This window comes from Grampus griseus (assembly GCF_964374135.1).
Source record: "Grampus griseus genome assembly, chromosome: 11".
NCBI classification, from domain to species: domain Eukaryota; kingdom Metazoa; phylum Chordata; class Mammalia; order Artiodactyla; family Delphinidae; genus Grampus; species Grampus griseus.
The window spans coordinates 82692735-82706838 of NC_139005.1; the positions used below are offsets into that span (position 1 = coordinate 82692735).

At 35.4% G+C, this 14104-nt stretch overlaps 1 protein-coding gene across 1 annotated transcript in view; it reads left to right on the forward strand.

Annotated features, from left to right (window-relative positions):
* The window catches only part of UTP20 (UTP20 small subunit processome component), a 96262-nt gene that overhangs the window by 54733 nt on the left and 27425 nt on the right, over window positions 1-14104 (forward strand). The window contains exons 30-40 of the mRNA XM_082665362.1: window positions 2372-2589; window positions 3105-3249; window positions 4466-4553; window positions 5425-5568; window positions 5765-5815; window positions 5920-6072; window positions 7386-7541; window positions 7870-8010; window positions 8597-8734; window positions 12447-12586; window positions 12842-12924. Coding sequence (XP_082521488.1) covers window positions 2372-2589; window positions 3105-3249; window positions 4466-4553; window positions 5425-5568; window positions 5765-5815; window positions 5920-6072; window positions 7386-7541; window positions 7870-8010; window positions 8597-8734; window positions 12447-12586; window positions 12842-12924 — 1457 coding nt within the window. The remainder of the gene's footprint in view (window positions 1-2371; window positions 2590-3104; window positions 3250-4465; window positions 4554-5424; window positions 5569-5764; window positions 5816-5919; window positions 6073-7385; window positions 7542-7869; window positions 8011-8596; window positions 8735-12446; window positions 12587-12841; window positions 12925-14104) is intronic.

Sequence of the window (14104 nt, forward strand, 5' to 3'; positions counted from 1 at the left end):
TTAGGGATTTCCCTGGCGGTCCAGTGATTAGGACTCTGTGCTTCCACTACAGTGGGCCCAGTTTCCATCCCTGGTTGGGGAACTAATATCCCTCAAGCTGTGTGGCATGGCCAAAAAAAAAAGAATTGAAAATTGAAAATCAGTAGTATTGGGGGGCTTCCCTGGTGGTGCAGTGGTTAAGAATCCACCTGCCAAAGCAGGGGACATGGGTTCGATCTCTGGTCCTGGAAGGTCCCACATGCCACAGAGCAACTGGGCCCATGCTCCACAACTACTGAGCCTGTGCCCGAGAGCCCGTGAGCCACAACTACTGAGCCCACGTGCTGCAGCTACTGAAGCCCATGTGCCTAGAGCCCATGCTCCTCAACAACAGAAGTCACCACAATGAGAAGCCCGCACACCGCAATGAAGAGTAGCCCCCGCTCGCCGCAACTAGAGAAAGCCTGCACACAGCAACAAAGACCCAGCGCAGCCAAAACTAAATAAATTTTTTAAAAAAGAAGAAAATTAGTAGTATTGGGATTGATATGGCTGTTCTTCCAATGTGTAGTGATTGTATCAGCAGTTTGATTTGACCTGGCAAAGGGAAAAACAGATGTGAAACACACTAGGTAGTTATATCATCACCCAAATATTACAATTTTGCATGTTTGCTTAAAAATAAAAGCTGATTTGTAATTCGCATTCTGTCATTTTCCTGGTTCCCACTTAAAAATTTCACAAGCTTTCTGGATTTTCTAGGTCATTGTCTTCTGTTCTTTGTAAAACTCCATCTAAATATGCATACAGCGCTAATGGTCACAAATCAGTATCCTTTTGTGGACATTATGAGCCATTTACAGAACCTTCATCTACTGATGGTTCAGAGATGCTGTGTTACAGACCAAATGAATATTTGCTGAAGAATGTGGGAACTTTCAGTAAAGTGGTGATGTGAGAAACCTATTTTGTTTATCTCAGTAATGGAAACAGATTTAATTTGCCCTGGTCTATTTTGAAGAATGAAAGATAGAATAAAAGAAAATGTGTTTATTATTGATTCAGTGATGTTAAAATCTTGGCATCCGTTTTTACAAAATTGGGATCATACCTTATAGCTAGCTTTTGATTTTGTTTTTTTCATGTAAATTATGTCACGAACGTTTCCCCGTGTCATTAAATAGTCTTCAAAAACAATACCTTGCCATTGGCTTCCTCAGGAAAGCCTGTTTTATGTTTACTGTCATAAAGGCTCTTTTCATTTATTTCCCAATTTGAGAAAGCAATTTCATATCTTGTTTTTTCATTGGACATTTATAAGCAGCACTTCATAGGCATACTTGAGAAATATTTTATAGTTGTGTCATTGTTGTACAAATAAGCCATGAAGGACTTTCATCCAAGAAGACTTTACAGTAGTGACTTGGTTTGTATATTAGTTGGGTCCTTACTCAAGTATAGATCCACATCATTGGATGCCACCTCATTCTCTTCTACAAGTTCTCTCTCGTTGACAATGGAGATATAATATGTAAAGTATCTTGCTTGGTGCCTGCACGTACTATCCCCAGTATCTGTTGGACAAAGATGTATGAGTACAGCCTCTTAGAACTTTTCTTTCAGTCTGTCAGGACTAAGTATGTTAAAGTGCTTGAGCTCTTTTTCCAGTGATGATGAATTGGTAAAGCCAAACTATTTGAATTTTTTCAGTTTGGCCTTCCTACTGATTGTTAGGATTGCATCTCTGGCTGTAAAACAATTGCTAGTTTGCCCGTGGCTGAAAGCTTTTGTGTTCTCTACCTTTTTGGGTATCATTCTTGTGAGTCTTTCATTACCAGGGATGGATTCATCTCCCTCCCTTGACAAATTATCCTAATCTGAATGTTGCATATCCTAATTCAGCAAATATTTGTTTCGTCTGTGGTCTGTACTCCTAACTTTCACGTTGTAGTACATGGTTTTTATGTGAGCATATAAACATTCCTATTCTAGAAGGCTTATAATTGAAAAATAGCCTGTCTTTAATACATTTCTTTTAGAACTAGCAGTTCACAGCTCAGGTCTATGACTTATTAGCTCATTAGCTTTAGACAGTTCTCAATTTCTTCATCTGTAATGTGGAGATAAGGATACCAGCTTAACATAGAGATGTTGTGAGGATTAAATGAGAAATATAAAGTGCGTAGATAATATAATGGTTGTATGGTGCCTGGAATTATTATCCATCAAATTTTAGATTTTAAAGTAATTTCCCTTCTGAGTAATCTTATTAACATTCATATGCACACATACACATATATATTCATTAAACTCTATGAAAATTCATATGGAACGTGTTTTTAGAAATAAACATTGAAAAAGAAGATGACTATTTTAGTGTTTTTTCTTGCAGATATTTCCCTTTCCTGGCTAAACAGAAACCTGGGCACCCGGAATGCGATATCCTGACCAATGTTTTTGCGATTCTCTCAGCAAAGAACCTCTCTGAAGCCACAGCTAGTATTGTGATGGAAATAGCCGATGACCTTCTTAGCCTTCCAGATTTTGAACCCACAGAAACAGTTTTGAGCTTACCTGTGACAGGATGTGTATACACAGAAAGTGCAGATGGTATGTAAGCTGTACAGAGCAAACAATTCTTATACTTCTGAGGTATCATCTGTGCCCTCAGAATGGAAAAGTTGATAGAATCTGACTCTTTTTATAACTTACTCTATTAAAAGAGTTTCTTTTCTCTAGGAATTAATACCAGTTTATATAAGCTGAATTTTCTTTGCAGTAGGTAGAAATTCGGATTATTTACGCTCCAGAAAGCTCAACTATCCTTCAGGACATTATCAGATGATTTCCACTGTCATGTCTCTGAATTCTTACCAAATTATCTTAACAGTTCTCTTACTACTACCCAAAATGGTTTAAATCCTCAAGGGTCTCATATAAAATTTTAATTTAGCTACTGATATAGATGTTTTGACTAAGAAGAAAGTTATTTAATATTTAGAGTTGAAATATATTAAATTTTCATGGTAATTGAGTGCTTTCCTTTTCTATCATTAGGAAGATATTGTACAGTTAGCTTTTAAGAGCATGGTTAATTAAAATCAGTACATTTATCACTGTTTCAGAGTCTATCACGATAGGAGGACGATTAATTCTACCTCGTGTACCTGCAATTCTCCAGTATCTCAGCAAAACCACAATAAGTGCAGAAAAGGTGAAAAAGAAGAAGAATAGAGCACAAGTCAGTAAGGAACTGGGCATTCTTTCAAAGTAAGTGATACATTTGGTCCTTAAAAGATAACATTACCACCTGTAGTTTTAATTTTTTTAATTATGCTTGGTTTTTCATTTGTTTTAACAAGGTAATAAGCTAAAAAAGTTTTCAGTATTTTAAATGTCCTCCATTTTTAAGTTAATGTAGAATTCTCCTTCTCTGCTGGAATAAACCTTTTATGACATCTGCCTTTATTTAATTATAAAAGATAACAGACTTTTCAAAATTCTAAGGTAAACTAATAGATTTGCCTGTTTATTAGCCTTTACGTATTTTGTTCAATTAAAATTTCGAGTTATGTGAGATCACATAGTTGTGATTTTTTTTTTAAGTGTGATTGATAAAAATAATTTAAAAGAGCAGGTTGCTGTATTTGTTCTTTTAAGAGTCAAGAAGATCTTGCAAGGGTTTTTAAAGATTCTCTTTAAAGATTCTCTATATACTGCTAGACCTGGTAATATACAATTGTGATTTCTATAAAGTGCCTGGTTAGTGAATCTGAGTGCACAAAATGATTCTATCTTAAAATCTAAATTGTTACAGGACTTAGTTGTTGAAAGTTTATTTTTTCTGTTACTTTCAGCAACAAAAAAAATATGATATATTAGAATCTTCCAGGAACTTCTTTTAAATGTTTTATTTATACTAGTGTATTTCTAAGTTTTGCAGAACGGGAAACCATGGGAAATATACTTACTAAATTTTATCATAGGCTACGTGATAGTGAGAAGATGATGAGTGATTAGGCACCAGAAAGACTAGGTTTGAAAGACCTGCTCTGTGACATCAACTTCTCTGAGCCACAGTTTTCTCTGGGCAAAGTGGGGTTAATAATGCCTACATTATAGGGCTGTTTTGGGAGTTATATGGAAATGTATATAAAACCTAAAACAAGTCTTAGCACTTAAAATGTTGTTTCCTTGCGAAATAAGTAATTATCAATTACTAATTATAGGATTGGAGTTTACTATAACCCACCTACACAATCAGATATTACAAAAGCAATAGAATAGTAGCCACCAACCTGAAGTTGGAGGGAAATAAGAGTGGGCACTGCTAAATAACTGAGTTAAGCTTTTTACATATACACACATACTTAAAAGCCACCTGGGTCTTTCATCACTGAATTTTTTTTACGAAAAGTTTAACTTGGAGAAATACTCATAACTTATATATCTTCCTTACATATTCCATTTTTTTTTCCTTCTCCAGGATCAGCAAGTTTATGAAAGAAAAAGAACAAAGTTCTCTGCTCATTACACTGCTCCTGCCTTTCCTCCACCGTGGCAATATTGCTCAGGCATGAATTCACAGCACATTTATTTGTCTTTGAAGTGGCACTTTATTTTTAGGTTTATTTGTAAACAATAATTTTATTGGTTAGATTCTGTGATGTATTTATCCCAGAGTATTTGTGAAAAGACTTCATACAGAAACATAAAATTGAAAACAGAGGAGAAAACTGGGGACAGAAAGAGGAATGGGGGCAGGCGAGAAGGTGGAGACCTCATCATCTACCGTTACAGTAAAAGTCTCAAACCCTTTATTTTCCTTTGTTTAGCTTCTAATCCATTTCAGGATTTTTTCCCCTCTCTGACTTTGATCAATAGCAAATCTGCAACCTGAGACACGCATTGATCTTAAATATGGTGACAGTGGCAAACTGAATGAAAAGTCACTGTTTTAATATTCAGGCATAGTTTAGAGTTTCTGATGTGATTTTCAAACCATAGTTCAGTCTTGATGAAAAGAGTCTTCCCATTTTGCACACTCATTTATAAGGCCTTAGGAGTTGTACTGAATGACTCCTACTCTATAGTAATTCAGTTTAGAAGACCACAGATTTGTGAACGACCAGAAGTGTGTATTTTTCCTCAGCAAGTTCATTTTTCTTGGCTCTTTAGCTAGAAAATAGAAGAAATTATTTTTCAAAACCATGCATATTTCCTATTAGAATTAAAGGAAGAAACTGTTAATGGACACTATTATAGGTTTTTGGTTAAGTTAAAATGCTAAGAACTTTTAAAAGACTATGAAATAACTTTTCTAAGTACTACTACTTTTACTTCTTATTTATACTTATTTGTTTTCTGTGCTATAATATATTAAAGCCAATTTGACCAGTTTTATAAATTACTGAAATATGATTTCTCTCAATATTTTTTCTTAAGGATACAGAGGTTGATATTCTGGTGACAGTACAAAACCTGTTGAAACATTGTCTGGAGCCTACGAGCTTCCTCAAGCCTCTAGCAAAACTCTTCTCAGTTATTAAGAACAAGTTGTCAAGACAGTTGCTTTGTACAGTTTTCCAGGTCTGTAATATTCATTTTTACCCCAAAATCACCCCTTTTTCAAAAGATAACTATGATGTGGAATGCATATTAGCAGCTTGCCTGGTGCTGATACGACGTTTCCATATATATTGGAGTGTGGCAGGGAGTCAAAGGGAGGCAGGCAGACAAGTTAAGGTTTTATTCACTAATAATATACTGCTTTCATTTCTTTTAGAGTCTTTCTGATTTTGATAGTGGATTAAAATATATTACTGATGTTGTCAAGGTAAGAAAGAAAATCTTATGTCTCTTTTGCTTCCAAAGTATTATTATTCCTTATTTAAAATTTATATACCTTCATTTATATGGTTTCAATGGCATTTCTCATAGCTTAACGCCTTTGATCAAAGACATCTTGATGATATCAACTTTGATGTTCGCTTCTCAGCGTTCCAGACCATCACCTCTTATATTAAAGAGATGCAAACCATGGACGTTAACTACCTAATTCCTGTTATGCATAATTGTTTCTATAACATGGAGGTAGGTTCTTATAACAAAAATTTATGAATTTTTTTTTATTGTTTTGATAATATGACTAAATGACCTAATTTGGTTTGGAGGGGGATGGGATTTTTAATATAAAATTTCTTTTAGTTGTAGAATATGTTGTTTGGCAAAGACCATACTGTTATGCTCATGATTTGAAAGGCAGACATTTTGAATGAAATAATATATGTGGAAGCACTGTGAAAAGTCGAAAAGCTGTGTGTTAGAATAGGAAAATCCACAGAGACGGAAAGTAAATTAGTGGTTACCAGGGGCTGTGAGGGGTGGGAAGAATGGAGAGAGTGACTTCTAATGGGTTTCCTTTGGGGGTGATGAAAATGTTCTGAAATTAGATAGTGGTGACGGTTGTAAAGCCTTCTGAATATACTGAAAACCATTGAATTGTACAATAAAAGGGTGAATTTCATAGTGTGTCAGTTAAATATCAATGTTTTAAGTTATGTAACTATATTATTTAAGTTTGCCCTCTTTTATTGATATAGTAGAAATAAAAGGGGTTTGCAACTATATTAAATGCCATGTTGCTAAAATGAATTAAAACTCAAAAATGTGGAAAATGAAACCCTTGGTTAATAGTTAACTGTGTAGTGACATCAGTAATCTTTTTGTGGCATTTTATAGTTGTTCATCTGATATTAAGGATTAAGTAATATAGGAAAAAGTAATCTCCCCATTTGGGCTCATTCTTCATATATCTTATCAAATTTTAACATGAGGGATCCTGAATCACTGCCTGGTTGGCTGAGTTGGGAATACTTTCTCTACACTCACAACCTGCATTCCTTAAACCAGGAACTCTGAAGCAGCTAACCAGAATTATACCAGCCAACTGTGTCACTGTAAGTGATCACCTGATTTTGAATATTGAAAACTGGCTTTAGTGAACCTTTTGTTCTGTTTGCTTTGAGAAATAAAGCTAATTAAAAAGTACATCTCTACATCAACTATACTTCAATAAAAAATGAAAAAAAGAAAAAGAATCCGTGATGGATAAAATACCAAATTTCTAAATAAAGGCAAAATCAGTAATATAAAAATAGTACATCTCATAGTATTTTCTGAAATTACTGACACTTCTCAGTAAGCATGACTTTTCAAAGTCACTTACTGTATTCCTCACAACCCTATGTTTGGTTCTTCCTTAAGTATGAAGTACCTGTGGGACATTTCTTAGTAGAGAGTTTTATACAGAACAGTGGCTAAATATTATAAACTCTTTCATTGGGAAATAATATTCAACATTATAGTTATTATACAGAATAATTTGGGTTTTTTCCTGTGTCCAGTTAGGAGACATGTCTTTAAGTGACAATGCAAGCATGTGCTTGATGAATATCATCAAAAGGCTTGCTGCTTTGAATGTCACAGAGAAAGAATATAGAGAAATCATTCATCGTTCACTCCTGGAGAAATTGAGGAAAGGATTGAAGAGCCAGACAGAGGTATTGGGGTTTGCAATTAAGTACTACTATCTGTGGGTTTTGTTTTTGTTTTTCCCTACTTCTGCTGTAGTTGTGTAGAAAAGCAGTCAGGCTTAGTACACTTAAGTAAAATACTTGATTGTATAAATATTCAGCAAACTTTTAACAGGGGAGTAGGAACGGAGAAGAGGGCAGTCACTTCTGATTTTATATAGTTTGTTGTTTCAGTGGGAATGTTTTACTTTATAAAAAATTGTGATGACTTTTTTGGTGTTTCTTTGTATTACCTAAGAAGCAAATTCTTTTTAAAATTAAAAAAAAATTTTTTTTCTCAACTCGATGTTTGCAGAGTATTCAACAAGATTATACCACGCTGCTTTCCTGTTTAATTCAAACCTTTCCAGATCAACCAGAATTTAAAGACTTGGTACAGCTAACTGATTGCCATGATCCAGAAATGGACTTCTTTGAGAATATGAAGCACATTCAGGTAGAAGACAATTCTTCTTTCTTTTTCTTGTCTATAAACAAGTGTTTCAAACCGTTCTGTCTCATTTAAAAAGATACATTTTAGGGAATTCCCCGGCTGTCCGGTGGTTAGGACTCCGCACTTTCACTGCCAAGGGCTGGGGTTCAATCCCTGGTCGGGGATCTAAGACTCCACAAGCCACACGGTGCGGCAAAAAAAAAAAAAGGAAAAGGAAAAAAAAGAAAAAGATACATTTTAATTTTCCAAAAAGTTCTGAGCTTCTCATTCCTTGGTCTTTGTGATCATCAGATTTGCATAGGAGATGATTGTTTCCTGGGGTCTGATTTCCTCAGTGGTATCACAAACCACAATAATAGTGTCACCTTTCCCTGCCATTTCCTAAGAAGTTGCTCTAGGATCCATTGGTAAAGAAATACTATGGATTATGTCTCTGAAAGCAAATCAAGGCACAAGTGTTTGCTCATGTAACACATGGACTGTATTTCACTCTTTTAATCTTTTCATGGAAGAGGAACATGATACTGAAATGGAGCTGGTTGTAGGTGAGATTATTCAGTGACTAATTCATATTTTATCCGACTCGTAGATCCACAGAAGAGCAAGAGCCTTGAAGAAACTGGCAAAACAACTAATGGAAGGCAAAATTGTGCTGTCTTCTAAATCTCTTCAGAATTACATCATGCCTTATGCCATGGCTCCAATTTTTGATGAGAAAATGATCAAGGTAGGGCATTAGATCTAGAAACCAGTAAGCTTCTCCTTGTACCATGACACACTTTTCCAAACTGTAGATGGGGTTGGTGGCATCCATACTGATGTTGTCACCATAATTACAGTCCTAGAATAGTTCTAAAGCCCTTAAAATTGTGCCTGGCACTTGCTCTGAATATGGTGGCTATTATTAGCTCACAAAGGCCAACCACAAAATGTTTGCTTGCTTAGAAATGATCACATTACTAAGATGGCATACTATTATTTTTGTATCATAGGCCTTAATTCTCATTGTTTTCCCAAATGGCTCATAAGAAATGAAATAAAACAACAGCTGCCTTTTCTTTAGCTCTATACCAGGTACAGACACAATACTAAGTACTTTAATATGTAATCTGATTTCATCCTCACAACTCAACCCTTTGGGGTAGGGACTGTTATCATTGTTTTATAGGGGAGTAAACTGAGAATATGTGAGGTTATAGAACTTTCTCAAAAATATAGAGTCAGAACTGGTATTTGAACTCAGAACGTCTTCACTTTTATACCTCATAGTGCGTAAGAACAGTGCCTGGCACATGGTAAAGACTTGATAAATATTTAAGTCTAACTGAGATAATATCAGGATTTGTGACTTGAATTTATACTGTTGATTATATGATCTTGTTCAAGGATAGGTTTCCTCTATTATTTCTGTATATTCAAAAAATTTTTAAGAATTTCTAAAGTGGATAAAAGAATGCATCCCTAAATTCCAGTTTGAAGAGCCAGTAAGCAGCTCAGAGTTAGATGGCAGTAAAATAGGAAAGAGGTGTAGATAAAAAAAATAAATTATATTTAGCTTTAATTGGTATTGTTATGGTATACCTTTCTACAGTCTTTTATTTTTAACCTATTTGTTATTTTACTTTTAAAGTTGGTTTCTTGTAGGTAGCATATAGCTGAATCTTGCTTTTTTTAATCCAATCTGACAGTTTCTGCCTTTTAATTGGTTTTAGACCATTTGCATTTAATATGATTATTAATATGGTTGGGTTTAAATCTATGATCTTGTTATTTATTTTGCATTTGTTCTGTTTTTTTTCCCCTTTCCTCCTTTTCTTCTTCTATTGGATTAATTGGATATCCTTTAATGATTTTATTTTATCTCCATTGGTTTATTAGCTATCTTTGTACTATTTTTTTTCATAAGTTTTACCTGTATGTTAGTTTTAAACCACACAATACACTGTTGTTGTTTTGGCTTCAAACCAATTATCTTTTAAAGAGATCCTTAAAACTAAAGAAAAGATCTTTTGTATTTGCTTCCATATTAGATCAGCAATTTCCAGTGCTCTTCATTCCTTTGTGTAGATGCAAATACTCATCCTGTATCATTTTACTTTTGACAGGAAGACTTTCTTTAAATTTTTGTAGTGCAGGTGTACTGGTAATGGATTCCTTCAGCTTTTGTTTGTCCTTTCTCATCTTTGTTTTTGAAAGATAATGTTTCTAGGTATGGAATTCTAATTTCACAGGTTTTGAGGTTTTTCCCAGTACTTTAAAGATACTACTCTACTGATTTCTGGTTTATATTGTCTCTAAAGGAAGTCATTCTTTGTTCCTCTGAGTGGAATATATCTTTTTCTTTTCCTGGCTGGCTTTAAATTTTTCTCTTTATCACTGACTTTAAGCCATTAAATTATGATGTGCCTTAGTGTCTTGTGCCTGGGGTTTGTTGAGCTTCTTGGATCTATAGATTTATAGTGTTTGTCAAACTTTGAAATTTTGGGCCATTACTTCTTCAAAGATATTTTTGGTTCCTGTTCTTGACTTTGGAGATTCCATTGTATTCCATTCCAAGTTGTCCCATAACTCACTGACACTCTTTTTTTTTTTTTTTAAATAGTCTTTCTTTTTTCCCTTCTGGGTTTCATTTTGTTTCATTTTTCTATTACCATGTCTTCAACTTCACTGATCTTTTCTTCTGCTCTGTCTAATCTACTTTTAATGCCATCCAGTGTATCTTTCCTCAGAATTGTCTTTTCCATCTCTAAAAGTTCAATTTGGGCCTTTTTCTTACATGTCTCTCCTTAACATGCCCATGCTTTCCTTTCCCTTCTTGATCGAATGGAATATATCAATAATTATGTCAGTTGTTTTAATATCTAAGTCTACTATTAAGTCTGTATCATCTGTGTCATTTCTGTTTCCATTTTGATGGGTTGATTTTTCTTCTCATTAGAGTTATTTTCTGCTTCTCTGTATGCCTTGTAGCCATCTTTCAGATGCCAGATATTGTGAATGTGACTTTGCTGGATGCTGGATGTTTTTGTATTTAAGTGTTCCTGAGAATTTTTTTCAGATGCAGTTGGGCTACTTGTGAGTAGTCTGGTCCTTTTTCTTTTTTATATTTATTTATTTATTTATTTTTGGCTGTGTTGGGTCTTTGTTGCTGCATGCGGGCTTTCTCTAGTTGTGGTGAGCAGGAGCTACTCTTCGTTGCGGTGCGCTGGCTTATGATTACGGTGGCTTCTCCTGTTGCGGAGCATGGGCTCTAGGCAAGTGGGCTTCAGTAGTTGTGGCACGTGGGCTCAGTAGTTGTGGCTCACGGGCTCTCTTAGAGTGCAGGCTCAGTAGTTGTGGTGCACAGGCTTAGTTGCTCCACGGCATGTGAGATCTTCCCAGACCAGAACTCGAACCCATGTCCCCTGCATTGGCAGGCGGATTCTTAACCACTGTGCCACGAGGGAAGTCCTGTCTGGTCCTTCTGAGGCTCGCGTTTAAGCTCTGTTAGGCACAAGCAGCCTTTAATCTGGTGCTTACTTGAACCTACCACTGAGGCACTAACTTTCTGAGTACCTGAATACCTAATGCTTCATGTATCATGAGGTTTTTTTACTCTGGCTGATGGGAACATGATCTATTCTCATCCCTGTGTGGTCTTAGATGAGTGTTTCATCTTTTCCTTTTTGGTGGTTCTTTCCCTGTCTCCTCCTTACTCGTGTGTACTGATCAGTTCTCAGCTGAAGCTTAAGGAGCTCTTTCTCTGGGCAGCTTTTCTCTGTGTAGCTCTCTTCTGTCTGGTTCTCTGCCCTGAGGACTCTAGCTCCACAGCCTCAACTCTGCCCCCTTAACTCAGGGAGACAAGGGGCCCTTTTTGGGTTTCTTCTCATGTGCTGTGACCTGACAGTTATCCCCACACAATGAATTGGGGTAACTATACGGCTCATTTCATTTGTTTCCTTTCTCTCAGGAGTCACTGTCCTGCACTATTTGATGTCCAAAGTCTGAAAACTGTTTCATATATTTTTGTCTACTTTTCTGGTTTAAGGTGTGAGGGTACACCCAGCTCCTGTTCTCCATTGTGGTCTGAAAGAGCTCTCTCCGTTGCATCGTACTTACGAATGCTCAGCATTCGTAGCAATCAATCTGTAGTTGATTCTGACATTTGTCAACTTTTACACATTGAATTTACTTCATTCAGTCTGTAGGCTTGAACCAATCAGTGAGGTCTGAGCGGAATAGAAAACAAAATGTGTTAGTATCCTTTAATGGGAGGAAGATGTCATTCCTTTCATTGACAGCATCTTTTCCTAGAGCTCGGGGAAAACAATGGAGTATAATTTGGGCATTCTTTCCTTTCTATAATTGCTGATCACCTACTGTCTAAGCTTTTTAATGCACCAAGTTAGCTGTGTACTTTATTTGCAAATGCTTACTGATGCTCTTGATTTGTTTTACAGCATGAAAATATAACCATTGCTGCCACAGAGGTTATTGGAGCTATTTGCAAACATCTCTCTTGGTCGGCATATATATATTACTTGAAACATTTCATTCGTGTCTTACAGGCGGGACAGATCAATCAAAAGTTGGGTGTCAGGTATGGTCAAACTGCTTATTTTTGTTTTGTTGTTAAAATGTAAATTTTGGATTATTTTCTGAAACAACCTTTGTACAATCTCAGTTTACTTTTACCTTGTATCAGTGAGGTGATACTAAGACTTGTTAAACTGAAAAAATACCTAAGACTGGTAAAAATAATTTAATGTTTATAAGTCTTTAACTTTCCTCTCTTTTTAATAGTCAAGTGATATTATTAATCAAATGAACATTTCTGTGAAAATTTTTTTAACAGTTTGCTAGTGATAGTGTTAGAAGCATTCCACTTTGACCACAAAACTCTGGAAGAACAAATGAGAAAACTTCAGAGGGAAGAGAGTAAGTTTTTTAAACTTTCTTAAAGTAGATTTCCTTCCTATCCTTGGATACTTCATGATCATGAATTAAAGATAGCAAAATTCAATTTACTTCCTTTTTCTGCTCTTGTAGCAGTGACCAGTGAATGAGTCAGGAGGAAGTTAAAATGAATGGTTTGAGTATTTTTGTAAAAAACTTATTTAACAGTAGAGAAGTCCAGACTAAATTGTATGGGTGAAAAAAATCTGACCTGTAGATTATTCACACAGAAATTCAATTCTATCACCTTAATGTGTAGAAAGAATGTTAAGCAGTGAATGCAAAGAAAGTCTAAGAATTAAAACTTAGAGCAACAGTTAATGAAATATAAAGTAGATACAACAGAAAGGATCATCAAAAATAAAAATCAGTCTTTGAAAAGATCATAAATTGGCAAACCTCTGACAAGATTGACCAATGACAATAGAAGGCATAATAAATACTAGGAATTTTAAAAGATCACAATTAAATGAAAAAGGTAAAATAACATTGTGATCTTTGCACTTATAAATTTGAATACTTGGGTGAAATGTTCAAATTCTTAGAAAAATAAAATACAAAAACTGACTTTAGAAGAAATAGAAAATCTGAATAGATCTCTAATGATTAAAGAAATTGAATCTGTAGTTAAAAATTTTCTTCTGATGAAAACGCCAGGTCCAGACTGTTTTATAGGCAAGTTTTACAAACACTCAAGGAATAGATCATTTCAACCTTATATCAGCTATTTCAGGTGACTGAAAAAGAGGAAGCCCCCACTAACTCATGAAGTTGGTGATTGGTTAATGGAACTTAACACATTAGCAAACAAAAAAATGTGATCATCTATATAGACACGGGGGAACATTTGATTAAATTCGATATCCATTCATAATAAAAGCAATTATCAAACAAGGAATAGATAGAAATTTCCTTAACCTGTTAAAAGATGTGTTTTAAAAACCTAATGATGGGGGACTTCCCTGGTGGTCCAGTGGTAAAGAATCCACCTTCCAATGCAGGTTGCACAGGTTTGATCCCTGGTTGGGGAACTAGGATCTCACATGCCACGGGGCAACTAAGCCCACATGCCACACCTACTGAGCTTGTGTGCCTCAACAAGAGAGCCCGTGTGCCACAAACTGCAGAGCCCACGCGCTCTGGAGCCCACGTCACAACTAGA